General features: G+C 42.1%; 1 protein-coding gene across 2 annotated transcripts in view; it reads left to right on the forward strand.

Moving 5' to 3' along the window:
* Window positions 1-27,199, forward strand: part of carm1 (coactivator-associated arginine methyltransferase 1) — a 67,777-nt gene that overhangs the window by 12,282 nt on the left and 28,296 nt on the right. For both annotated transcript variants that reach the window (XM_060901327.1, XM_060901328.1), the window contains exons 2-4: window positions 16,133-16,258; window positions 16,849-16,955; window positions 23,568-23,672. In XM_060901327.1, coding sequence (XP_060757310.1) covers window positions 16,133-16,258; window positions 16,849-16,955; window positions 23,568-23,672 — 338 coding nt within the window. The remainder of the gene's footprint in view (window positions 1-16,132; window positions 16,259-16,848; window positions 16,956-23,567; window positions 23,673-27,199) is intronic.

A 27,199-nucleotide genomic window follows, 5' to 3' on the forward strand; every position in this document is an offset into this window, starting at 1 on the left:
TTATTGTATTCTTCCCCAGCAAGCTTAGGAACATCACTGCTCGAATATCTGCTAAACTATCATTTTAATGAGAGCACGGGTAGACGAACTAACATTTAAACATAACTTCGTTTTATTTAAGACCTTCCGTGTCAGGTTCCAGACTCCGCGGGGTGCAGAAAGACCGCATGCTGCAGGATTTCCTCCCTATGAAGAGAGTACTAGCAGGGTCGGGAAATCCAACTTTCAGAGGCTCTTGCCGGCTTCTGATCACTTCCCTGGGAGAAATGTTTCCCGACTTCAGAACGTTGGCTGAAGTGGCGCTGGTTATTCCAGTCTCCAGTGTCGCAGCAGAGCGCGGGTTCAGCCTTCAGAATAAAATTAAACCGTCGATGAGAAGTCGTCTGTCCGAGGCAAAGACGCAAAATTTAATGACAATCGCCTCGGCAGCAGTCTCCATTGACGACTTTGATTATGCACAAGCGAGCTCCCGATTTAAATCCATGCGGGCCAGAAGGAAGGTTTGAGCTCACGCAAACAGGTCAAATTAGATTGTCACTTAAATCGTTGTAGTGGACTGTTCATATTTTAACTGCAATTGTCTTGCTACGTTGTAAAATAACATTGTTCATATGCCCGTTAAGGCACAACAGCCGCAATGTTTTTAGCAGAGGGAAAATGGGTTCACAAGTGACCGAACGTCAGAATCTCTGTTCATCTTTTTGCATCATAAATAAATGATTAAATAATACAAGCTTGTTCTGTGAATTAATTTTTAAATGAAAATGAGTCCATGAAAACACAAGTTATTAAATATATAGCATTTATAGCCTATATACATTGTCATTTAAAAGTTAAAATAAAATGACCGATAATAATGGACAATGACGGAATTTTTACGACCCTGTCCGTCAAAATGACGGACAGTGAAAAAGTCTAACGTAACCACTGGCGGCTACGGAGGAGAGCGCTGATGAGCGCACATCATGTTGTGACAGTTCTGGCTCTTCACGCAATAGATGAATTTCTTTTTTGCGTCGCTAGTACCGCCACTTTTTGAAAGAATGTCCCTGATTTTAATGTAGGTCTGCAGGGCTTGAAATTAACTTTTTTTCTTTGTGTCCCCCAGTGGTCCCGAATTCTGTGTTGTATTGTCCCGAATGGAAGCAATAGTGTCCCCATTTTTTTCCTCTCTGAAATAACCAGTGGTTAATATTATCATATGAAGTTACTATTATATTTGTAACTATGCGATTTTGAACCCTTTATATCATTTTTACAATAAGACACAAGCGACACATGTCCTATACATCATCTACTTCAAAATTACAGTTATTGCATTTTCAGTTTATTAAACTTCGCCGATCCCACTGTATGAATAGATACCCGTTTATTTAAAGGGGCCAACTAGCTCATTCAGAAAATGTTTCAACTCCCTACATCTGCAGTACACTTTAGTTGAAAATAAGACCCCTTTTATGTTCATTTCATCTACTTATACCTTGAATATCTGCTGGCACTTATAAGGCCAACTTATAATTTTCACCATTACCGTTATCCATTTTTATGAACTTTCCGCTATCCATTACCGTTATCCATTTTATGAACTTTCGCTGCCGGGTGCAAATGTTAGCAACATCAACATAGTGGCAGGTCCGAGCCTAGTTGTGCTGCTGACTGACTAAACTTTCTGAACTAGAAAGACACCAAGAAAACTCACTTATTCTGTTGAACGGTATCTTCCATCAATATCCTCCACATCATTCCTGTTGTATTTTATAACGTGTCTAACAGTGTTCATTAAGTTCATTCAGTTGCTAGCGTTGCCTGCAGACCAGGCGATGACACTTTGGATCCTGAAGGTCCCGGAGACGTTATGTCTGGGCTTTCAGTTTCTTCCCCGCGGTCGGTCCGCTTCAACCACTTCAGCATTTTTGTTCTGGCAAGAGTCGGCGCAGCGTGTGCGCTAGCAATTCCATTCCAAGTCCATATAATGCGGACTCCGGCCGAAGATTCTAGAACAGAATGCGCTGCTCTGTAGCCTACGGATGCAGGTGCATCGAAAGTGTAGCTACTATGTATTTTTCGCTGTTAACGTTTTAAAATTAAAATTGACAAATTAGGTGAATGTCTACGTATGTGTTACGGCTTTGTAAATAATATTAATGTACAACTTTTTTTCTAGATCTATTTTTTTCCATTGTCCCGGGATTGTCCCAGATATGATAATTTTGTGTCCCGATGACATTTTTTATGGTCCCCGGGACGTCGGGACACCGTTAGTTTCGAGCGCTGTAGGTCTGACGGAGTTTCTTCACTTTTAGCCGACATTGTTCTGGGGAGCGCGTGAACCCCTTCTCCTTCATTTTCTCACTGAATACAGCAAACACGTCGGCATTTTTGTGTGTTCTCTCCAAAAGCTCAGATATGTGGACATCTGCCCATATATCCACAAGGGTACGCGTTTCTTCCTCGGCCCACGTTTGCCCCCTACTCATTTTTTGTACTCGCCTACCACTGGTGACTGAACGACCCTTAACAACCGAAACAGTGTTTGCACTTTGCGGTGGAGTGTCAAGACTCTGTTTCCCATAATGCTCAACAAACGACGGAAGCTCCCGAGGTACAAAAAAGCAAAACTGTCAGATTAGGTCCGGTCTGTTTTCACACCTCCAAAAGATCCGCACCAGGGTTCCTTTGGTCCGGACCGAGTCCGACCTTGCAGCTCGGTCTCGGTCCGCTTGTTTGGTCCGGACCAGAGTTCGGTGGTTTGTATTCAGACCAACCCAAAAGGTCCGGACCAAGGGAAATTTGGTTCGTTTGGTCGTTTGGTCCAGACCAAACAACGTAGGTGTGAATACGCCCTATGTCTCGGATCATCTGACGTACCGGTTCTTGTGAACGAGCGGTTAGTGTCGAAATGCTAACCACTTATAATAAGCACGTTATTTAAAATCCCAGCTTTATATTACAGCAGGCAATATTGTCGGAGTTATAGAAATTGAATCAACACCTTCTGACTAATCAGTGTCGAGAATTTAACAGGACTGTATCTTCGTTGTCGAAAAGAAAAGAAGTACGTTTTCTTTTGCCAACTTTTTCGTTCATTGAAAATTTCTGAAGATGGATTGATGGATTTTTTTTTTTTGCATGACCAAACGAAGCATTTCACATGCTCGTCAACTCCGAGCTTTTGACAAAGTGACGTTTCTTGGAGAGTTGAATGAACATGCAGTTTCGGTACAACCTTGTGACCTGAGAGAATCTCCCTTTTCCTGACGGCTGGTGCTGTTTTTCTAAAGCAGCCGGATACGTGGACAAATGATAAATTCATTAGCTCGACCGCCAGGCAAGTAAAAACTCCAGTGTCCTGCTTCGCTTGATAACTAGGCTAAAAATGGTAACCGACACGGTTAGGTGGCTTTGACAGTTTAACCCTTTGGTGACTGACCCCTTGAAAATGGTTCCTCCAGGAACCATGACGTTTCAGTTGTCAAGACAACGGAAAAACTAAAATACAAATACAAGAGCATTTTGTTTTGTGCACAAGAGCATTGTGACGCATCTTTCTGTTTTTGTATTTTAGTTTTTCCGTTGTCTTGACAACTGAAACGTCATCGTTCCTGGAGGAACCATTTTCAAGGGGTCAGTCACCAAAGGGTTAAAGGAGTACGCCACCCCCAGGTGAAATTGAGTCAGTCCCTGCAGTTCCTAGAGTTGGATGAGTGAGCCAAAGCGTTTTGTAGCCGACCCAGCCATTGTCCTGATCTAGAAACGCCCCGGTTAGCTTTAGCTTAGCGTAGTCGCTGTAATCCGGCATGTCCAGCTAGCATTGTCGTTGCAAAAGTGAATCAACTCAAGATTTTTTATAATTATTTCTCATGACCTGTACATTCACATCGAGTACACATATCAATGCAAATTAACACAAAGGGATTTACTAGACCAATTTATATCTGTGGTGCTGCGTGGTGTCTTTGCGCCTGCAGCGGTGCTTTGCCTGTGCTGTGGCCGAAAATAGTTCCAGATATAAATTGGTCTAGTAAATCCCTTTGTGTTAATTTGCATTGATATGTGTACTCGAGGGGCGGCACGGTGGTGTAGTGGTTAGCACTGTCGCCTCACAGCAAGAAGGTCCTGGGTTCGAGCCCCGGGGCCGGCGAGGGCCTTTCTGTGCGGAGTTTGCATGTTCTCCCCGTGTCCGCGTGGGTTTCCTCCGGGTGCTCCGGTTTCCCCCACAGTCCAAAGACATGCAGGTTAGGTTAACTGGTGACTAAATTGACCGTAGGTGTGAATGGTTGTCTGTGTCTATGTGTCAGCCCTGTGATGACCTGGCGACTTGTCCAGGGTGTACCCCGCCTTTCGCCCGTAGTCAGCTGGGATAGGCTCCAGCTTGCCTGCGACCCTGTAGAAGGATAAAGCGGCTAGAGATAATGAGATGAGATGAGATGTGTACTCGATATGAATGTACAGGTCATGAGAAATAATTATAAAAAATCTTGAGTTGATTCACTTTTGCAACGACATGCTAGCTGGACACGCCGGATTACAGTGACTACGCTAAGCTAAAGCTAACCGGGGCGTTTCTAGATCAGGGCAATGGCTGGGTCAGCTACAAAACGCTTTGGCTCACTCATCCAACTCTAGGGACTGCAGGGACTGACTCAATTTCACCTGGGGGTGGCGTATTCCTTTAAATAATTCCCATCCGTATTCTTGAAGCTCCGCCCCAGGATCTACGACGGCTTGTATAGTGTCTATAAAATGACAGGAGGTGCATCCAAACACAAACAAGCAGCCTGTTTACCAAACGGGTTTCCTTGGCGATTTAATACACATTTGCTAAGGCCACACTTTATGCATTTTTTTTTTTTTTTAAAGGTCACAGGCAACGGTCGGAGATGAAATGTAGAATATCAACTTTATTGTCGAGAAGAATGACCCAAAAAGCGAATTTAATCTTCCTGGTGTCTAATTTGCACCCTAAAATTGAATAAAATGCTTAAAATATACTGTTTTGCTCAATTTCCGAAGGTTTGTTTACATCTCACTGATGCGCACTTTCACCATCAGGGGACCGTCATCGTGACGTCATTTAAGCCAAACAGACCGGGAGCAGCTCTGCGTTTACTTGCAAACCGAGCACACAGTTAGGAGGCTTATTTATTTAACCGCTTTCTAAATGTACTTTTTTTTTGCTAGAGAGAAACATACAGGGCTAATTTTCAACAATTCAATAATAACATATACCAGGACATTTAATAGGGTTACCCACTGATGCGCACGCGCGCGCACACACACAATCCCTATGATAGAACGTGGATTCGTTTATATTGCTAATATAATTTATTGCTAGTATTAATACAAGCATTATACTGTTTAATAGGGCTGTAACAATATGCGTATCGAAATCGCGATACGCAGAGCCACGATCCGTGTCGCGATACAAGAAGGCAGAATCGCGGTACACCCTTTCAAACTTCTCCTCAGCCCAAAAACAGGGGCGCTTCCAAACTTCAATTTATGAATACTTTACTTTTTATTTAAATTACATTTTAAACTTACTTAAATTACTTTTATTTTTTATATCTATTAGTAAGTCGTTTTTTCGCCGACCTGCGACAATCTTCTGCGAGTCACGCAACGTCCACACTCGCCACTGACAGAGCATTCATTTCTTTTAAGCGGTTGCCATTCTGGTTGTGACGCGGGGAGCGAATCTGTAAACAAGCAGCTCATTGGCTGGCTAGGTGTGCCACAAGCCAATCACAATCACTTGACCGGAAAGGCATGCAGTGTTGCCAGATTGGGCAGGTTTAGGTGCTTTTTGGCTGGTTTTGAACATATTTTGGGGTGGAAAACGTTACAGTATCTGGCAACACTGAAGGCATGTCTGCTTGGGCGGAAGCCTTCTGCGGCAGTTACATTTTGACACGCGAGCAATGTTTCACCATAAAAATTCCGTAATTTCCATCTGTTTTCCGCGATCACAGAAAATCATTGGCCCTATGAGAGTGAGACAGTGAGAGAGCCACCCCTATACACCCCCCCCCCCACCCCCCCCCCCAAAAAAAAAAAAAAATCTTAACGGATTTACACGATTTGGAAAAATGACTTTTTCAGAACCGAAAAAAACAGCTTCCGGCTCAACAGTATTATTTTGAGAAATAAAACAATCTTTGGATATACATTTGTTCATTTTTGCATACATATTACTCATTCTCTGCAGTGGTCTGAATTATTTGTTATTAAATAGTTAATGTAAGTAAGTAAATGTTAATAAGTCAAATTTACTACTTTAAACACATTTTAAAAAAATTGTGGGTGTATCGAATCGTGGGTCAAAAATCGCGATACGAATCGAATCGTGAGTTGGGTGTATCGTTACAGCCCTACTGTTTAACGCCTACTCTAAACAGACACACTAATCATGTTCGTCAGTCGCATGCTAGCAGGCAGCCATTGCAAATCAACTTCAACTTAGGCCAAGTTTACATTAGACCGTATCTGTCTCGTTTTCTTCGCGGATGCGCTGTCCGTTTACATTAAAACGCCTGGAAACGCCGGGAAACGGGAATCCACCAGGGTCCACGTATTCAATCCAGATCGTGTCTGGTCCGGTGCTGTGTAAACATTGAGGATACGTGGATACGCTGTGCTGAGCTCTAGCTGGCGTCGTCATTGGACAACGTCACTGTGACATCCACCTTCCCTGATTCGCTGGCGTTGGTCATGTGACGCGACTGCTGAAAAACGGCGCGGACTTCCGCCTTGTATCACCTTTCATTAAAGAGTATAAAAGTATGAAAATACTGCAAATACTGATGAAAATACTGCCCATTGTGGCGTTATGATGGTCTTTAGGCTTGCCATCCTTCCACTTGCAAGTGGTAAGTGACGCGCATGCCCGACATGCACTGAGATCACACACACAGCGGCTCAGTCCCAAATCACTGCTCGTGCGCTTCACTCGCGCGCGCTCTGTGAGCTGTGCAAGGCCGGAGTGCACACCCTCCAGAGGGCACTCGCTGTTCAGGGCGGAGTGATTTGGAGCGCAGGATGCCTGCGGAGCCGAGCGTATCCGTGTATTGGTGTTGCTGTGTGCAGGCGAATCGTGTATTGGCGTTGCTGTGTGCACGCTAATCGTTTTAAAAACGTTAATCTGATGATCCGCTGATACGGTCTAATGTAAACCCCACCTTAGTGGCCACTTTTTATTAGGAAGACTTGTGTAAAACCCATGCACAGACACGTACAGCGAGCAGGTCAGCCATTGTCATGTTAGCAGGCTAGCAGTTAGCATGTTAGCTGTGACTAATCAACTTCAACTTAATGGCCATATTATTAGGAACATGTGTCTGTATAAACACGCACGTACGTTTAGCATGCAAATAGCACGTGAACCATTAGCATGTTAGCATGCCCGCAGGGATCATTTTAACGGTGACTAACTTCACCTTAGTGGCCACTTCACTAGGAACACTTGCGTTCGGACATACATACGCGCACACAGACGTTTATCATGTTAGTCAGTAGCATGTTAGCATGCTGGCAGGGAGCCATGACAAACTATCCCTTTTGTCTCATTTCCACACTGATTGTACGGGATCCCTCAAGATTCTTTACTTGAAAAATTGCAAGCAAAGGTAAAATGTTTACCTCCAATTTTCTCCTTTTTGCTTGAGCGTTGCTGGTCCGTTTCTTCTTTGACTGCTTGCTTTTGTGCTCGAGTTCTGTTGGAACAGCGTCCGGTTTGAGCCTTCTCTGTCCAACACTGACACCTAAACTCTCCAACACATGGGGATTCTTCAAAAATGAATCCTCCTCAAAGTGATCGGAGCACAGAGCGGCGTATTTACCCGGCTGCCAACCCTCTCGCTTCACACGCACAATCCACTCTCTCCTCCGCCTCTTTTGGAAAACGGTAAAAACTTCTTCCTGAACCGGTCCCGTTGTTTCAATTCACTGCACAACAATAAGGCATGTTTTTTTTTTTGGAAATTCCCGAACGCACGTCTGTAATCAAGCCGAACGGCAATGTAAGTGAACGGAAGTGGACCCAACTCAAGCGGTTTGTTTGGCTTAAATGACGTCACGCGCCAAGTGGTCACGGAAATAGCCGACAGAAATTCGCCACAATCCGCGCTAACTTATTTTAATTATTACTTATTAATAATACTTCTTCGGACCAGAAGAAAATTACAGAGGGTTTTTTAACATATAAAGTTTCAAATGTGCATAAAATTAAAACCGTTGCCTATGAGCTTTAAGTCATGTTCTCCATGCGTATCTTCCCTGATTATTTGTACAAGTAAGGAATAAAAGAATTGACTTGCTCCTTTGAAGCTAGACCGCCTTTCGAGTTCATAAAATCAGTGAAATTTCGTTGCGTCTGAAATTTGGTCATTGTGATGCATGTTTAATTCTGTTATAGCTCAAAAATAAACAGGCCATTCTGTGGCTGGGAGGTTATTTAATTTGAGGGGATTCCCGAGCAAATAACGTGCATGAAATCGCTCGCTTCGCGCAGTCAAGCAAACAGAGGAAGTCCGTGTGCGCGCGTGCGCAGGGTTACCACCTTCTTCTTTTGGGTTTTACGGCAGCTGGCATCCACAGTGTTGCATTACGACCATCTACAGGTGTACAGTGCTCAGCATAAATGAGTCCACCCCCTTTGAAAAGTAACATTTTAAACAATATCTCAATGAACACAGACAATTTCACACACATTTCTCACACATTTTTCAGTTTTACTCAAATTAGGGTGGTGCAAAAATGAGTACACCCCACAACAAAAACTACTACATCTAGTACTTTGTATGGCCTCCATGATTTTTAATGACAGCTCCAAGTCTTCTAGGCATGGAATGAACAAGTTGGCGACATGTTGCAACATCCATCTTTTTCTATTCTTCAACAATGACCTCTTTTAGTGACCGGATGCTGGATGGAGAGTGATGCTCAACTGGTCTCTTTAGAATTCCCCAAAGAAAATAATTTCTTTACACCACAAAGGTGAAGGCTACAAGAAGATCAGCAAAGCTTTACTTATCAGTCAGAATACTGTAGCAAAAGTGGTACAAAACTTTAAGAAAGATGGAAGTGCAACCATCTCGCAGAGACGTCCAGGTCATCCACGGAAATTAACACCTCGACAGGAGCGTCTTCTGATGAGAAGGGTTGAAGAAAATCGGCATGCAAGTTCACTGCAGTTATCTAAAGAAGTAGAAAGCCAAACTGGGGTGACTATTTCCCGTGACACAATACGGCATATGCTGCACAGGAATGGCATGCATGGATGCCGTCCACGAAAGAAGCCTCTCCTAAAGCCCAGGCACAAAAAAGCCCGCCTAGAGTTTGCCAGGGCCCGTGCTGACAAAGATGAAGACTACTGGGACTCTATACTCTGGAGTGATGAGACCAAGATAAATGTTTTTGGAACTGACGGCTTCAAAACTGTATGGCGTCGCAAAGGTGAGGAATACAAAGAAAAACGCATGGTGCCTACAGTGAAACATGGTGGTGGCAGTGTCCTTATGTGGGGCTGCATGAGTGCTGCTGGTGTCGGGGAGCTGCATTTCATTGATGGCATCATGAATTCACAGACGTATTGCTCTATACTGAAAGAGAAGATGCTACCATCACTCCGTACCCTTGGTCGTTGTGCACTTTTCCAACATGACTAAACACACATCTAAGGCCACTGTTGGATTTCTGAAGAAGAACAGGGTGAAAGTGATTCAGTGGCCAAGTATGTCTCCTGAGCTGAACCCAATCGAACACCTATGCGGAATTCTGAAGAGACAAGTTGAGCATCACTCTCCATCCAGCATCCAGTCACTAAAAGAGGTCATTGTTGAAGAATGGAAAAAGATTGATGTTGCAAAAATGTCGCCAACTTGTTCATTCCATGCCTAGAAGACTTGGTGCCGTCATTAAAAATCATGGAGGCCATACAAAGTACTAGATGTCGTAGTTTTTGTTGTGGGGTGTACTCATTTATGCACCACCCTAATGTGAGTAAAACTGAAAAATGTGTAATCTAAGTTATATTATTAACCTTACTTTCACGTTATAAGTTAAACAGATGTTATATTAAACTTTGTCTTGTCAACATTTTGGAAATTGTTTAAAATGTTACTTTTCAAAGCGGGTGTACTCATTTACGCTGAGCACTGTACCTTTGACTGTGCACTGACAGTTCCATCATTCTGTCGCTAAACAAACAGCTGATCGCACCAAGGTGCTCGCTGACCGCCAATATTTATTAGTTTGGTCCTGCATTTCCTTTCCTTCGCATATAACATAACGTCTTTTCTCGCTTTCCGTTACTGTAGTCGGTCTTTCACGTTTCATTCGCATCCTCCATTTTTCTCTCCTGTTTCAAATTTGTATCCCATAATGCCTTGTGCGACCAGAGAAAGCCCACCACGTCATGCATGACGTAGTATCTTGTATTGCGTCATGGTGAAGCAGGAAAAAATAGCAGAATGTTTAGGGCCACATGGCCCTAAATTCATTAAAGGAGAACTGACGGCATTTTTTTTCCTCATCAAAATGCTATTTCTCAGTTTATTAAATATAGAAATGCATTTTTGATCTGCATTTTGTCACTGCTATAGCAAGTTATGAGCGTTTGAAATACGCTCTGTAATATATTAGTCCGTATGTCAAAGCAATAGCCATAAACGAGATTTGTTGAGACCTGTGCGAGACATTGTAGGACGGAAATAAAACGTACAGCGGAAATCAAAGTGACCAACATCTGCCAACGTTGTCAAAAGACGCGCGCGGCCTCTTTAATCAAGCCGGAAGTTTTGTTTTGATAGCGATCAGGAAAGTTTGAAAAAGTACGCAGTAATCGTCATTTAAACTCGTTTCTGTGCAATATTTCGTTTGGAAAACAGTTTTCAAAATGGTGGCGCTGACACGTCACGTTTCGAAGTCTCATGAAGATCAACCAGATAAGCGACGCCCGCCGTGGACCAAACAAACTAAGGTGGTGTTTACATTAGACCGTATCCGTCTCGTTTTCGTCGCGGATGCACTGTCCGTGCACATTAAAACGCCGGGAAACGACTCCACAGGCGGAACAACTTGAATCCGCCAGGGCCCACGTATTCAACCCAGTTCGTATCTGATCTGGTGCTGTGTAAACATTGAGGAACGAGGAAACGCAGTGCTGAGCTCTAGCTGACGTCGTCATTGGACAACGTCACTGTGACATCCACCTTCCTGATTCGCTGGCGTTGGGATCACACACACAGCGGCTCAGTCCCGAATCACTGCTCGTGCGCTTCACTCGCGCGCTCTGTGAGCTGCGCAGGGCCGGAGTGCGCACCCTCCAGAGGGCACTCGCTGTTCAGGGCGGAGTGATTTGGAGCGCAGGAGGAAGCGCTGAGCCGCACTGAGGTTTATTTACACATTTCAACTTATTTACCTCCTTCAGGCGCTTAAACTCAGTGAGAACATGAACATCACAGCCAGGTGTGTTTATCTGCTGGAGAAGGTGTTCGCTTGCCATCCTTTCACTTGCAAGTGGTGAGTGACTTGCGCATGCCCGATATGCACTGGGATCATGTGACGTGCCGTCTAATTAGTCATGTGATTAGCGTATCCGTGTATTGGCGTTGCTGTGTGCACGCGAATCATTTTAAAAACGTTAATCTGATGATCCGCTGATACGGTCTAATGTAAACACCACCTAAATTCAACACGGCTAAAAACCGAATAGGCCGATAAGTATAATATTTAATCGCAATTAGTTGCCAATATGAGTCACGATATATAAGGTTACTAAAACCGAAAACATAATTGAATAACATGTTAATAAAGAAATAAAGCAAGTTCAAAAATGACGAGTTCTCCTTTAATTGTTGTATTTAAAAAAAAAAAAAAACCCTAATAAAACTGGAAGTCTGTGATGCGAATTCGGTAGCTTTCGGCACGAAAAATAATCGCGTGTCAGGGAAAATTCCTTTTATGACCTCCACTTGAAAGATCTGAAAGGCAGTCTGCGTTTAAGTGCATTAATCCAGACAAAGCAAAACGATTGTGATTTCATATCTGCTTCGAGCAGAGTTTCTAATGTAGCACATCGCGTACATGCCTTCAGCACAAAGTGAACAGTTTGTTCGGCAACATTGTGCCTGTGGTGTTCTGTTCCTACATTCCATATAAGATATTATTGTGTCTGGCTCGGGACTTGCTTAGTGTAACAGAGCTTTATAAAAGATAAACCTGTGAATCAAAAACCCAGACATGAGTTCTGCTCGTTCCAAGTGTCTGAGCCGGTGATTTGTCCATGTTGGTGTATGCTTTGTAGTGAAGTACACTGGCAACAAATAAAGCAACTTTTGAGGCATTTATTATTAGATTTAGTTTTGCTCAGGGCTGCAACTATGATTACGTTAGCAGATTTTTAAATTTTTTTTCCCCTGAAATGGAGAAATAGATACACATACATACTGTGCTTTCAATCCTGGTGAATGCAGAAATGGAAATCTCTGTAGCAGAAATAAAGCTGTTGACTTTCACCTTTGTGTGTGGTGGGTGTTTTTTTTTTTTTTTAAATGCTTTAAACTTTTGGAGTAATTGTCTTTTGGGAAACAAATCACTTTCTTAGTAAAATCTGATTTAAATAATTATGCAGTGTGGAGCTGTTATGTTTAATTAATTACACGTTGCGAGAACGGATTCGAAATCTCAAAGGTGTCGCTCTGTCAAAGACGAGCAGCTGTTTCTGGTGGAGCACTGAGTAATGCACGTCCACCCGTGCCTTTTTAAGTACACGACTTGGATCAGTATGTCGACGGGAACTATCAATAGCATTAGGTAATCCTGTTCGGCATTAGGTTTAATCCTGGATCAGTTAAGAATCTGTCTTGAATGCAAGTCTGTTTTTTTCCAGTGTTTTCTCGAAGTACCGTTTAACACAAAACTACACAATTGGAAACTGGTACGACTTGAGTGAGTGACTAGAGTCTGAGGATTAGCCAGACGAATCAAGGTGTACAGTGGTTCTTGAAAGTTTGTGAACCCTTTAGAATTTTCTATATTTCTGCATGACTAGGACCAAAAACATTGTCAGATTTTCACACAAGTCCTCAAAGTAGATAAAGAGAACCCAGTTAAATCAATGAGACAAAAATATTATACTCAGTCATTTATTTATTGAGGAAAATGATCCAATATTACATATGTGAGTGGCAAAAGTATGTGAACCTCAATCAGGTGTGACTGAGCACCCTGTTTTTATTTAGAGAACAGGGATCTATCAAAGTCTGATCTTCATAACACATGTTTGTGGAAGTGTGTCATGGCACGAACAAAGGAGATTTCTGAGGGCCTTAGAAAAAGCGTTGTTGATGCTCATCAGGCTGGAAAAGGTTACAAAACCATCTCTAAAGAGTTTGGACTCCACCAATCCACAGTCAGATTGTGTACAAATGGAGGAAATTCAAGACCATTGTTACCCTCCCCAGGAGTGGTCAACCAACAAAGATCACTCCAAGAGCAAGGCGTGTAATAGTCAGCGAGGTCACAAAGGACCCCAGGGTAACTTCTAAGCAACTGAAGGCCTCTCTCACGTTGGCTAATGTTCATGAGTCCACCATCAGGAGAACACTGAACAACAATGGTGTGCATGGCAGGGTTGCAAGGAGAAAGCCACTGCTCTCCAAAAAGAACATTGCTGCTCGTCTGCAGTTTGCTAAAAATCACTTGGACAAGCCAGAAGGCTACTGGAAAAATGTTTTGTGGACGGATGAGACCAAAATAGAACTTTTTGGTTTAAATGAGAAGCGTTATGTTTGGAGAAAGGAAAACACTGCATTCCAGCATAAGAGCCTTATTCCATCTGTGAAACATGGTGGTGGTAGTATCATGGTTTGGGCCCGTTTTGCTGCATCTGGGCCAGGACGGCTTGCCATCGTTGATGGAGCAATGAATTCTGAATTATACCAGCGAATTCTAAAGGAAAATGTCAGGACATCTGTCCATGAACTGAATCTCAAGAGAAGGTGGGTCATGCAGCAAGACAACGACCCTAAGCACACAAGTCGTTCTACCAAAGAATGGTTAAAGAAGAATAAAGTTCATGTTTTGGAATGGCCAAGTCAAAGTCCTGACCTTAATCCAATCGAAATGTTGTGGAAGGACCTGAAGCGAGCAGTTCATGTGAGGAAACCCACCAACATCCCAGAGTTGAAGCTGTTCTGTATGGAGGAATGGGCTAAAATTCCTCCAAGCTGGTGTGCAGGACTGATCAACAGTTACCGGAAACATTTAGTTGCAGTTATTGCTGCACAAGGGGGTCACACCAGATACTGAAAGCAAAGGTTCACATACTTTTGCCACTCACAGATATATAAGGAATATAGAAAATTCTAAAGGGTTCACAAACTTTCAAGCACCACTGTATTTCTTTTGGGTGTGATTTATTTAGTGGGTTTGCTGAGGGGTTAGTGACCTAAACGGTGTTGAGAGATTTTTGGTAACACAGACTTGATACAACCCCGATTCCAAAAAAGTTGGGACAAAGTACAAATTGTAAATAAAAACGGAATGCAATAATTTACAAATCTCAAAAACTGATATTGTATTCACAATAGAACATAGACAACATATCAAATGTCGAAAGTGAGACATTTTGAAATTTCATGCCAAATATTGGCTCATTTGAAATTTCATGACAGCAACACATCTCAAAGTTGGGACAGGGGCAATAAGAGGCTGGAAAAGTTAAAGGTACAAAAAAGGAACAGCTGGAGGACCAAATTGCAACTCATTAGGTCAATTAGCAATAGGTCATTAACATGACTGGGTATAAAAAGAGCATCTTGGAGTGGCAGCGGCTCTCAGAAGTAAAGATGGGAAGAGGATCACCAATCCCCCTAATTCTGCGCCGACAAATAGTGGAGCAATATCAGAAAGGAGTTCGACAGTGTAAAATTGCAAAGAGTTTGAACATATCATCATCTACAGTGCATAATATCATCAAAAGATTCAGAGAATCTGGAAGAATCTCTGTGCGTAAGGGTCAAGGCCGGAAAACCATACTGGGTGCCCGTGATCTTCGGGCCCTTAGACGGCACTGCATCACATACAGGCATGCTTCTGTATTGGAAATCACAAAATGGGCTCAGGAATATTTCCAGAGAACATTATCTGTGAACACAATTCATCGTGCCATCCGCTGTTGCCAGCTAAAACTCTATAGTTCAAAGAAGAAGCCGTATCTAAACACGATCCAGAAGCGCAGACGTCTTCTCTGGGCCAAGGCTCATTTAAAATGGACTGTGGCAAAGTGGAAAACTGTTCTGTGGTCAGTCGAATCAAAATTTGAAGTTCTTTATAGAAATCAGGGACGCCGTGTCATTCGGACTAAAGAGGAGAAGGACGACCCAAGTTGTTATCGGCGCTCAGTTCAGAAGCCTGCATCTCTGATGGTATGGGGTTGCATTAGTGCGTGTGGCATGGGCAGCTTACACATCTGGAAAGACACCATCAATGCTGAAAGGTATATCCAGGTTCTAGAGCAACATGTGCTCCCGTCCAGACGACGTCTCTTTCAGGGAAGACCTTGCATTTTCCAACATGACAATGCCAAACCACATACTGCATCAATTACAGCATCATGGCTGCGTAGAAGAAGGGTCCGGGTACTGAACTGGCCAGCCTGCAGTCCAGATCTTTCACCCATAGAAAACATTTGGCGCATCATAAAACGGAAGATACGACAACAAAGACCTAAGACGGTTGAGCAACTAGAATCCTACATTAGGCAAGAATGGGTTAACATTCCTATCCCTAAACTTGAGCAACTTGTCTCCTCAGTCCCCAGACGTTTAGACTGTTGTAAAGAGAAAAGGGGATGTCTCACAGTGGTAAACATGGCCTTGTCCCAACTTTTTTGAGATGTGTTGTCATGAAATTTAAAATCACCTAATTTTTCTCTTTAAATGATACATTTTCTCAGTTTAAACATTTGATATGTCATCTATGTTCTATTCTGAATAAAATATGGAATTTTGAAACTTCCACATCATTGCATTCCGTTTTTATTTACAATTTGTACTTTGTCCCAACTTTTTTGGAATCAGGGTTGTATAATGGCTATGTTTTGACCCTCTAATGTACGTTCTTTCTACAGATGAGGAGGCAAGCGTGTTTAAGTGTTCAGTGTCACGGGAGACGGAGTGCAGTCGTGTGGGGAAGCAGTCCTTCATCATAACACTGGGCTGTAACAGTGTGCTTCTGCAGTTCGCCTCCCCCACAGGTAACCCCTTCTGTCTGCACATAGCAAAAAGGAAAAGTGTGTTCAGCTCATGAGAAGTGTAGCATGAGGATGCGTATGTGTGAGCACGCAACAATGCTGCCAGCTATTGTTAGTTCTTCCAGTTAGAAGCATACTTGACTGGTGATTTGAGCCGAGTAGGTTTAATGTGAAGCGCTGTAGGCTGAAACTAGGAAAATCTACACTAGATGGCCAAAAATTTGAGGACGCCTGACCATCAGACACATGTGGGTCTTTCCTAAACTGTTCATCATTTGAAACACAACTGTATAGAACCTCTTCCAGCATGACGATGCCCCTGTGAACGAAGCAAGCTCAGTTGAAGACACGGTTTGCTGACCTGAACACCTTTGGTACAAATTGAAACGCTGACAGCACCTCAGACCTCCTCGTTTGACCTCAACACTCCAGAATCTAGTGGAAAGCCTTCCCAGAAGACTGAAGGTGATTCGAACAGCAAAAGAGGACTAGATCTTGAACAAGCACACACGGGTTGGATGGTCAGGCGTCCCCAAACATTTGTACATCAGCGGCGGCGTCCCTTAACCTGCTTCTGCTTTTGTCGTTTGCAGATTTCTCTTCATTCTATAATCTGCTGAAGAACTGTCGCGGTCATGTGAAAGAAAACTCAGTGTTCAGCGAGAGAACGGAAGAGTCATCAGCTGTACAGTACTTTCAGGTGTGTTCAGGACTGGCGATTGGGAGATTGTGGGTGTGTGCGATTATGTGCTCGACAGTAAACTCCAGAATTACTGGCACCCTTCGTAAGGATGAGTCTGAAAAAAAATGTCTTTGTGGCTACAAATTCCAGCAGACACTCTTATCCAGAGCAATGTACAGCAAGCAGTTGAGAGTTAGGTGCCTTGCTTAAGGGCATTTCAGCCCAGGCTTGTGGTACTCGAGTCTGACTCGTGCCCTAATTTTAAGGACTCGTGACTCGACTTGGACGTGAGCGCTGATGACTCGGACTCGTAAATCGGAGATGACGATTCGGATTTTTTCTTTATTTTTTCGTCACATACCATAATAATTTTTGTCCTAATTTCGTGCAAGAGTGTCACGCTTGCGCGCCTTGCCGAGTGCATCAGATAGACTCACGGGCAAGCGCCGTAAACAACTCGCACCTGCGCAGGATTACGGCGCAATTAGCACACGGATATAAAAACTGTGAAAACACACTTGCTTTGCGAAGTATTGAGTTGCGTTGCTGGCACATTACCGTACCTTATTTCCTTGTTTTTGGTTTCCTGTTTCTCGTCTTTGATCCTGCCGCGTCTACGTTAGGCCATTATTAAAAAATTTTCTGTTTCCGGTCCACCGGCCGGGTGAGTGCCGTTTGTGCGGTTGAATTTTTTTTTTTTTTAATGCCGGTTTTTCGACATTTTTTTCAGGTTCGTAAATCTAAAATCGAACTTGACATTTACGCATTCCCAGAGCTTTCCACTAAGGCTCATACTAGCCAGCCATGACAAATAAGTAGCTGGGGGGGAGTAAACACAAAATAAACTCCTGTGCACGCAGTTCCCAGGATTAAATGTGTTTTCCACAGACCATTTATTTATTCACTTTACTCAAATACAAAGTAAAATGGCAGTAAATCTTCTTTCTTTTCTTGCGTATTGCATCATGAGGCGTTCCTGGCTTGTAAATCTCTTATTTTCGGTGCATGACACATTCACGCAACTGAGCATGCTATGAATTAACAACGACAACGGTCTGCAGTGGGGCTACACAATTACACACTCAGCGAACATTTCTCCATTTGTGTATGAAAATACACTCCAACCACTCAGTTTGGGTTCATTTACAACCAACGGTGTCTTTTGATGCCAGCACGTAATTGAACGAGAGAAGACTGGTTTACCGGAGACAAAATAAGTGTCATCTCTGCTTCTTTTCCCTCCGACGGCCCCGACACACTACTGCCTCCGCCGAGTGCGCGTGCACACACTATGTCGGGGCCGCGGATGAGTTACTCTCCCCTGATCAACGAAGTTGGCACGGAATTTGTGGTTATTATCGGTACAAACAGCGCGAATCACAACTTAAATGAGTGCGGTTCAGTTTGACATTATTGTCAGTCCGTTAAATAAACATTTAATTTTATTAAAATCGAAAATTAATATTTAGAGCCTGTGGGCTACAAAAATAATAGTCATTAAAGTAGCCGGTTGGACTTAATTGTGTAGTCGGCTGTATGGCCGGCAGCCGGCGCTTGTGGAAAGCCCTGCATTCCGCGCAGAATATAGAATTGAATCAGTTCTGCGCATGCGCCGTGCAGCACAAAAAAATGGCAGCCACCATGAAGGAAGTAGATCCGGAGTTTTCAAACATTTGCTTAAGTGTGAAATCGCAAAATGGTATTCTAGCGAACAACAAAATAGTAAAGATTCAGAAAAACAAATCATTCAGTGATCATTTTAATAGTGTAATTTCATCCGAACTAGGCCTAACGGCCGATTTAGAACTACAAAAAGTCCGTGTGTCGGACATTTTAAGTACCTTTGTAAAAGTTTTGCAAATGTTGCAGTCAGCATTTAAAATGCTAACTTAAAGTTTTTGTACAAGTTTCAGTTGATTAAACTGTCATTTTATTAAATGTGTCTGCTTTTGTAATTTAAAAAAGTACTGAAAGAAAAAGCAAACACAGCATTGCGATTTCTTATCCATCCATATATATATAAAAAAAAAAAAATCCCTCCCTCCCGACTGAATTTTTTGCTCACCCGGTGGACAGGAAACGGATTTTTTTTTAAGGATGGCCTTAGCCTGTTTGTGCCTCGCTTGACCTATCACCCATTTCACTGTTTTACGACTTTGCCTGCCGTTCTGGATTGTTTCTTCACTTGTATTAATAAACACACCTCCTGCACTTACATCCGTCTCCCGACCATCTCTGACAGAATACTTTGCACTCCCTGATAAAGAGAATGCACATTCACCTGTTCATACGTCATGTTCAGGAACAAGCGAACGTTCATGGGGCTAAAACAGCCACCGTCAAATGGTGCAGTTGGAGTTTTGTTCTCGGACTCGGCTCAATTTTTTTTAATGACTCAGACTTGAACACTGGGGACTCGAGACTGGACTCGGACTCAAGGTTTAGTGACTCGACTACAACGCTGCTTCAGCCATTCCTGCTGATCCAGGGAATCAAACTGCTGACCTTTTTGTCCCAAACCTGCTTCTTTAACCTTTAGGATATGGCTTCCCATTTAGTACTTTAGAGGCTTCTATATGAGTGATTCCATGCTTATGGGTACTGAAATGGGGACATGAACTTATTTTTAAAAATTCACCTAAAACCATTTCTTTTTTATGATGAATGATATGTTAAAAGATAACTTTAATTTTCTGAGATGTAATAAAAACATATTTATATGCCAAAGTCAGAACGTAACAGAAGTGTTGTGGACATATATATTCTCAATTTTAACAATGTAGAATTACTTTTTGAAACATAGGAAGGTGATGTTTTAGCAAATATAATTAATAAACATACACATTCTTTCAATAAGATTAACATGGTATATAGCTAGATTGTAATTAATTTGTAACAGACGCGAGATGGACAATCGTAACAGAAGTAATGTAACAGACATCATTTTGGAACTCATAGGCTTGACTTTGGCATATAAATATGTTTTTATTACATCTCAGAAAATTAAAGTTATCTTTTAACATATCATTCATTAAAGATTACATGTTTTGTGACCTGATGGTAAAAAAAGAAATGGTTTTAGGTGAATTTTTAAAAATAAGTTCATGTCCCCATTTCAGTACCCATAAGCGTGGAATCACTCATATATGTAACCAGAGGTGGACAGAGTACCCAACTTTATTACTTAAGTCAAAGTACAGATCCCGCTGGTCAAATGTTACTCCGATACAAGTGAAAGTTGTCCAGTCAAATTTTTATTTAAGTTAAAGTACTGAAGTATTTGCTTTTAAAAATACTTAAGTATTAAAAGTACTCAATGTATTGCTGTATTATTGCCACAACGCTTACAAAACCTAATGCCGCTACCAAGGACAGAAATGTGAATTCGCAAAACAAACACGTGCTGTGCCATCATGGTGGTTTAACGTTAAGCTAGCTAGTCAGTGCAGCTCCACCTGACGCTTGCAAACTCTTTTCAAACTCGAAATCCTATTGGGTAGCTAACGTTACTAGAAAATAATAAAGATTTCTGCATTCTGTTTATTTGGCAAGATTATGCTAAAGCATATTTCTGAAAGGACTCCAGATAAGTTAACGTTATTCATGTTAGCGTAACTCCATTTTTACACGCTAACTAACGGTGTCCAAGTTAACTAGCTATGTGTTATGTGGACAAGGCTACGGCAACTTGGCGAGCAAATCCATAGAAAGTCGTTTGACTAACCAGACTGCATGGCTATGTTTGCAACGTTATCGCTAGCTCTAAAAGCACAGACAACTTCGTTGCAAGCTTTCTCTTGGAACAAAACACTCACATGCCTCGATATGCTTCTGCAGGTCGGACGGCGAGTTTTTGTAGGCCGTGATGTGGTTTGTTTTTCGGCAAACGCTTAAAATGAAACGAATCTTTAATCCATTCAGAAAACTGAAGCATGGGTTCTAGGTATGGCCATGAGTGTGTGCGTTCCCCAGAAGAACCGCCTCCTTTCATTCTGCCATCAACTGATCGTGTTCAAATAACGCTGCGGAGAAATCATTGAGCTAGAGTTTATGCATTCCATGGACGTGACGTAACCCTAGTGATTACTGACGCCTCAGTGTCGCCTGCGGGGGAAAAAAAAATCACCTAAAAAAAAAAGAAAAAAGCCACTTCATCGTAGGGCTGTGCGATATGGGAAAAAATGAATATCCTGATACATTTTCTCCATTTCACGATATACGATATATATCTCGATATATTGAAATCTCCTCTAAAGGACCCCATGAAATCTAACTTTTACTCTTTACTGTTTTCACTACAATCCCTGCAGATTAAATAACATTCTCGGTTAACTTTACAGGTGGTTTTCAACAACACGTTTTAAATTTTCATGTTCTTGATTAATCACGATTGAATTGAAATAAGACTATTTTTATTCAACAAAGATGTGGCGCAAACTGCAGAAACAATCTTGAAAATTGCAACAAAGGGGCAACACAATACAGAGCTGCTCAGAGCTCAAATCAGTAAAGTGCAAGCTCAACACTGAGAAAGACATTTAGCCTAAATAAGAAAAGTGCTCTTTCATTAAATTATTTAAAAAAATAGATCTCCAAGCTATTAACCTGACTACTGAGAACCACTGGAACATTCACAATAGAGAGAGAGAGAGAGAGGGAGAGAAGAGAGAGATCTGCAAAACACAATTTTTCTCTTTGCACACTTTTGAACTGAATGTTTTCTGGCTCTGCCTCTCAGATGTGTATAATTCCGGCTGCTGCCTTTCGTGATGACAGGTTTTTTTTTGCACACTTTACAAACTGGCATTTGCTGTTCCACGTCCTCCTCGCGATATCCAAAAAATGCCAGATGACTGACCCCTTACTAGTTCTTTTAGGAACCAATTCGTCCGCTTCCATTTTTAATTTGTCGCTGAAATTGACAGAGCTTACACGGTAGCCTATGCAAAATCAGCGATTGAACGAACTGAGTCAGCGCTGTAAACCGGAACTAGGAAATCTTCCCGCTGGCAGTGTTGCCAGATACTGCTGATGTTTTCCAGCCCAAAATATGTTCAAAACCCGCCAAAACGCACTTAAAACCACCCAATCTGGCAACACAACCGAAACTAGAAAATCTTCCCGGAAGTTCCTTTCAGCACCGAGATGTCGCCCGGGATTGGTTGGCGAGTGCGTGACGTTATTGTTTTCTTTACCCTTAGGCAGCCTCTCGCGTTACTGCCTGAGGGACAGGGAGAAAACCACCGGGAAATGTTTTAAACAAACACGAAACGAACGCAAGTCGGAAGATGACCATAAAATACTCGATAGTTACGATATAATAATTTTATGTATCGCACACAGAATTTTCGGCGATATATCAAGTATATTCGATATATCGCACAGCCCTACTTCATAGTAACAAGGACCTTGACACAAATATAGTGGATTGACAAGTACGATATTTTGCCATTTAAATGTAGTGAAGTTAGTCATGAGTTTCCAAAAAAAATAACTCAAGTAAAGTACAGATACTCAAAGTGTACTTAAGTACAGTACTCAAGTAAATGTACTTTGTTACTGTCCACCTCTGTATATAACGCTTGATGAGCGCAAGGAATCCGAAATGAAAATCTCTCCACATCCTCCAGGGGCCCCGAGTTCTCTGTTGAGGGTCGCTCACCTTACGGCCTTTTTTTTTTTTCTCTCTTTTTCTTTTTTCCCCTCTTCTTCCCCCTGTGCATTTTGTTGCATGTTTTGGATCACTGTCCTGCTTCAAGATTCAACCATGATCCAGTGGTCGCTTTGGGAGAGGCAGATTTGCTCCTGGTATTTTATGGAGTGCATGATGATATCCGAACAAAGGTTCCCAGGGGAACTTAAACACTCGAGAACTTCAAGTTAAATATATTTGGGAACAGGCGGCACGGTGGTGTAGTGGTTAGCGCTGTCGCCTCACAGCAAGAAGGTCCGGGTTCGAGCCCCATGGCCGGCGAGGGCCTTTCTGTGCGGAGTTTGCATGTTCTCCCCGTGTCCGCGTGGGTTTCCTCCGGGTGCTCCGGTTTCCTCCACAGTCCAAAGACATGCAGGTTAGGTTAACTGGTGACTCTAAATTGACCGTAAGTGTGAATGTGAGTGTGAATGGTTGTCTGTGTCTATGTGTCAGCCCTGTGATGACCTGGCGACTTGTCCAGGGTGTACCCCGCCTTTCGCCCGTAGTCAGCTGGGATAGGCTCCAGCTTGCCTGCGACCCTGTAGAACAGGATAAAGCGGCTAGAGATAATGAGATGAGATATTTGGGAGCACGGTTATGTTGTATTTTTGTTCATTAAAATTTCTAAGAGGCAATACTTGTGACGTGGAGTGTGGTTAAAAATATCAGTTAAATATTTTAGTGTGAGATTAATCTAATTACGTACAAAGTACCCTGCTTATTTATTAATTATTATTATTTTTTAAACCTGTCTTGACCAATAATTCTGGACGTTACTGTATGTGGTTCAGCGGTGTTCTACGTTTTTATTTGTCAGGCCTCACGTTATGGATCAGATCGCAGGGATTTTCTCTCGCATGTGCTGTTGTGACTGTGTGGAAACAGTATTTTAAAAATGTACTGAAATTCCCTTTCCTTCATTTTCGGTCGTCCTTCAGTTCTATGGCTACCTCTCTCAGCAGCAGAACATGATGCAGGACTATGTCCGAACTGGAACTTATCAGCGGGCCATTCTCCAGAACCACACTGACTTCAAGGACAAGGTATTTTTCCACAATTTGCACGGTGGCGTTCTTGATGTCCACTCGTTGTCCACTTTATTAGGAACACCTGCACGTTATGCCCTTATCTAATCAGCTGATCACCCTGGAGCAGCGCGATCCAAAAAAATATCATGCGGCTCCAAGTAACGTTCACGTCAAATATCAGAATAGGAAGGGGGAAAAATGTGATTTCTGTGACCTTTAAAGGAAGACTGCTTTTCAGTTTAATAAAATCGATAAAATTTAGCGCTCTCTGAAACTTCATAATGATATGTATGTCATAATGATATGTTATTTACCTGCTGGGAGGTCCGTATCATGAAATACCGTGACCGAGGTCTTGAAAGTAGTATTCAAGGCCGAGGTTACGGTATTTCACCATACGGACCGACCTTAAAGGAACAGTCCACCGTATTTCCATAATGAAATATGCTCTTACCTGAATTGAGACGAGCTGCTCCGTACCTCTCCGAGCTTTGCGCGACCTCTCAGTTAGTCAGACGCAGTCTGCTTCGGCAGCGCATTGATACCTTCACTCCTGTTTTTTTTTTTTTTCTCTCCCCCGCCCCCCCAACTTCCGTCAATACAACCAACGTGGTGGGGGAGAGGGGGAAAACAGGAGTGAAGGTATCAATGCGCTGTCGAAGCGCGCAGAAGGTGTTAGTACGCCTGTCATTATAGTGCAGACTTTCCATAGCATAGAAAATCGCCACGTTTCAATTTGTGTAACTGAACTTTGTTTCATGTCACTGCTCATATAAACCTATGTAAACAGGAAAAACGTGGAAGAGTTTGGTCGCATCTAACTACAGCCCCAAAAAATACCATTGGCCATGCTGAGCCTAGCTACATTGCTAACAGGAGTGACAGCGCGTCTGACTGACTGGGAGGTCGCGCAAAGCTCGGAGAGGTACGGAGCAGCTCGTCTCAATTCAGATAAAAGCATATTTCATTATGGAAGTACGGTGGACTGTTCCTTTAAAGCTCTGGTTTGGAGGCAGAACCTCAAAAGTAAGAGACGCTTCTCCAACTGGACAAATTTCAAGTTGAAACGCCTGAAAATGTGCCATTTAAATATCTTTGATTCAACATCTTATAATGGTCCTGATGCACATCACCAGCAAGACTAGTTTTTCCACCAGCACTCTGCTGATTGGTCAATAGGGTTATGACTGTGAAAGTGTTTTCAAAATTTCTACTTTCCTGATGTTGCATTTGGTGAACTTTTACTCATATATTACTTTTTTGAAATTATTTTTATTGGGTCATGCAAAAACCTCCCGCGCCCAACATCACCTCACTTTTGATAAATACATGTATATTAAATAAACAAATCATGATTATAAAATAAATTCATTGAAAGATGTGTAAAGTACTTTTATATAACAATAAATTGCTTAGCAGTTGTTGTAATAATAATTATAATTGTTAATTAATACAATGAATTTATTTTATAATCATGATTTATTTATTTAATATACATGTATTTATCAAAAGTGAGGTGATGTTGGGTGCGGGAGGTTTTTGCATGACCCAATAAAAATAACTTCAAAAAAATTATATATATGAGTAAAAGTTCACCAAATGCAACATCGGGAAAGTAGAAATTTTGAAAACACTTTCAGTCATAACCCTATTGCACTACGTTCACACTGCAGGCTGAAGTGACTCAAATCCGATTTTTTTGCCCATATGTGACCTGTATCCGATCTTTTATTGACAATATGAACGACACAGATCCGATTTTTTTCAAATCCGACCCAGGCCGTTTGGATATGTGGTCCTAATTCCGATTCCTATCCAATCTTTTCATATGCGACTTCAGTCTGAACCGCCAGGTCGCATTCATCCGACTTACACGTCATCAACAAGCCACAAACGTCACTATTCTGCGCTGAAGTAGGCGGCGGGTCTCTCAAAAAAAGTTACAACTTTGATGTTCCTTTGAACGGAGGTTGCAGTCACTACCCCGCAGAACGCCTGAGCCAAAACCCTTGCCCTCTTCCTTCTCAACCTCCTCTTTAACATCAGGCTATTGTGCATGTTCTGGCTCCGTCGCAACAACAACTGCATCATCGCCAGGTACTCCATGCTGGCTACTGTCATACACAGGAAACTTTAGATTACTTCCGTAAACACTGGCCATGCTCACTGCGTGTGACGTCGTCGTATCCTGCAATGCGCATGCGGAACACTTTTAGGTCGCTTTTCGTTCATACTGAGGATCACATACAAGTCGCATATATTTGTTAATGTGAACGACCTCACAAAAAAATCGGATTTCACAAAAAAATCGGAATTGAGCATTCAGCCTTGCAGTGTGAACGTAGTGTTGGTCAGGCGTTTAAAAAGAGACATTTGATGGGCCTGGCGTTCTGCCTTTAAATATACCTAATGAGCATTCGGACCACTACAGTGAACTGCCTGCATTATGTTGAATGAACAGCATAAACGATTTTATCTTCTAACAATCAAAGAACATTACTCTGAGAACTTTTTTCCATCTTTTTTTTTCCATCAAGGTTAGCCGCATGCTGACCGTCTTACAGCCGCTTCTAGTATTAGTTCAGCTTGAACTACTTAACGTAAAAACTCTGTTCAAACCTTTGCTCAAACCAGCCGTTTAACAGTCATCCCATGAAATCCAGTCGTACGTGGGCTGATAGCCGATGGCGTGTCAGCTATAAGCCATGTACGACAAGATTGAGTGAAATAACTGTTTTATTCTATCCACATTTTGAGAAACGGAGCATTTTTGTTTGCAAATTCGATAAATAAAAACTTGGGACAAAACATCCGACAGAAAAAAATTTTTCCGCTTAGAATGTAAACAAAAATGCTCTAATAATTCTTGAAAAATAAAATGCGTTCTTACTGTGAAATACTTTCATTCCAGAGATATAGATATAAATTTTTTTTTAAAATCGATTTATTTATTTCAGAGTACTTTTTATTTCGTTGAGCAGCACGCTCCACCATTTTCTTCCTTTTTAGTGTTTTTTTTTTAATTTTTTTTTTTTTTTTTTTAATTTTTTTTTTTTGGCGGTTGTCAAACCAGCTTAAAGGTGTATTAATGCCACCGACTGGGCTGGAGTGTGGAACAGGAGATACTGGAAAGGAACTGTATTCTTCTAGCTATTTCTGTTTCTTTTAAATACTTGATGATAAAGTGATTTTATTTTTTTTTTTTGCGGTCCGGTTTCCATCAAATCCTGCGCTCTGATTGGCTGGCGAGCGGGTACGGACCCCAGTTACGGACCTCTGGCGACTCGCTTGTTCACAACAACAACAAACACAGTCGCAATTTTTGTCAACTTTATAAGATTTTTATCAAAAATCTTATAAATTTTTGCCAGCATTTCTCAGGAGAATAGCATTAATTTTACAGCATGGATAGCGATAACGACAGTGTCCACAGCGAAAGCGAGTTTTACTACCCTGAGGAAGAAGAAATAAAAGAAAACGTTTCAGGAGAAAGCTAAAAACCTCTAGCTGTTGCTAACGCCGAGCAAAAACATGGCTGAATC

This window comes from Neoarius graeffei, chromosome 20 (assembly GCF_027579695.1).
Source record: "Neoarius graeffei isolate fNeoGra1 chromosome 20, fNeoGra1.pri, whole genome shotgun sequence".
Classification (NCBI taxonomy): domain Eukaryota; kingdom Metazoa; phylum Chordata; class Actinopteri; order Siluriformes; family Ariidae; genus Neoarius; species Neoarius graeffei.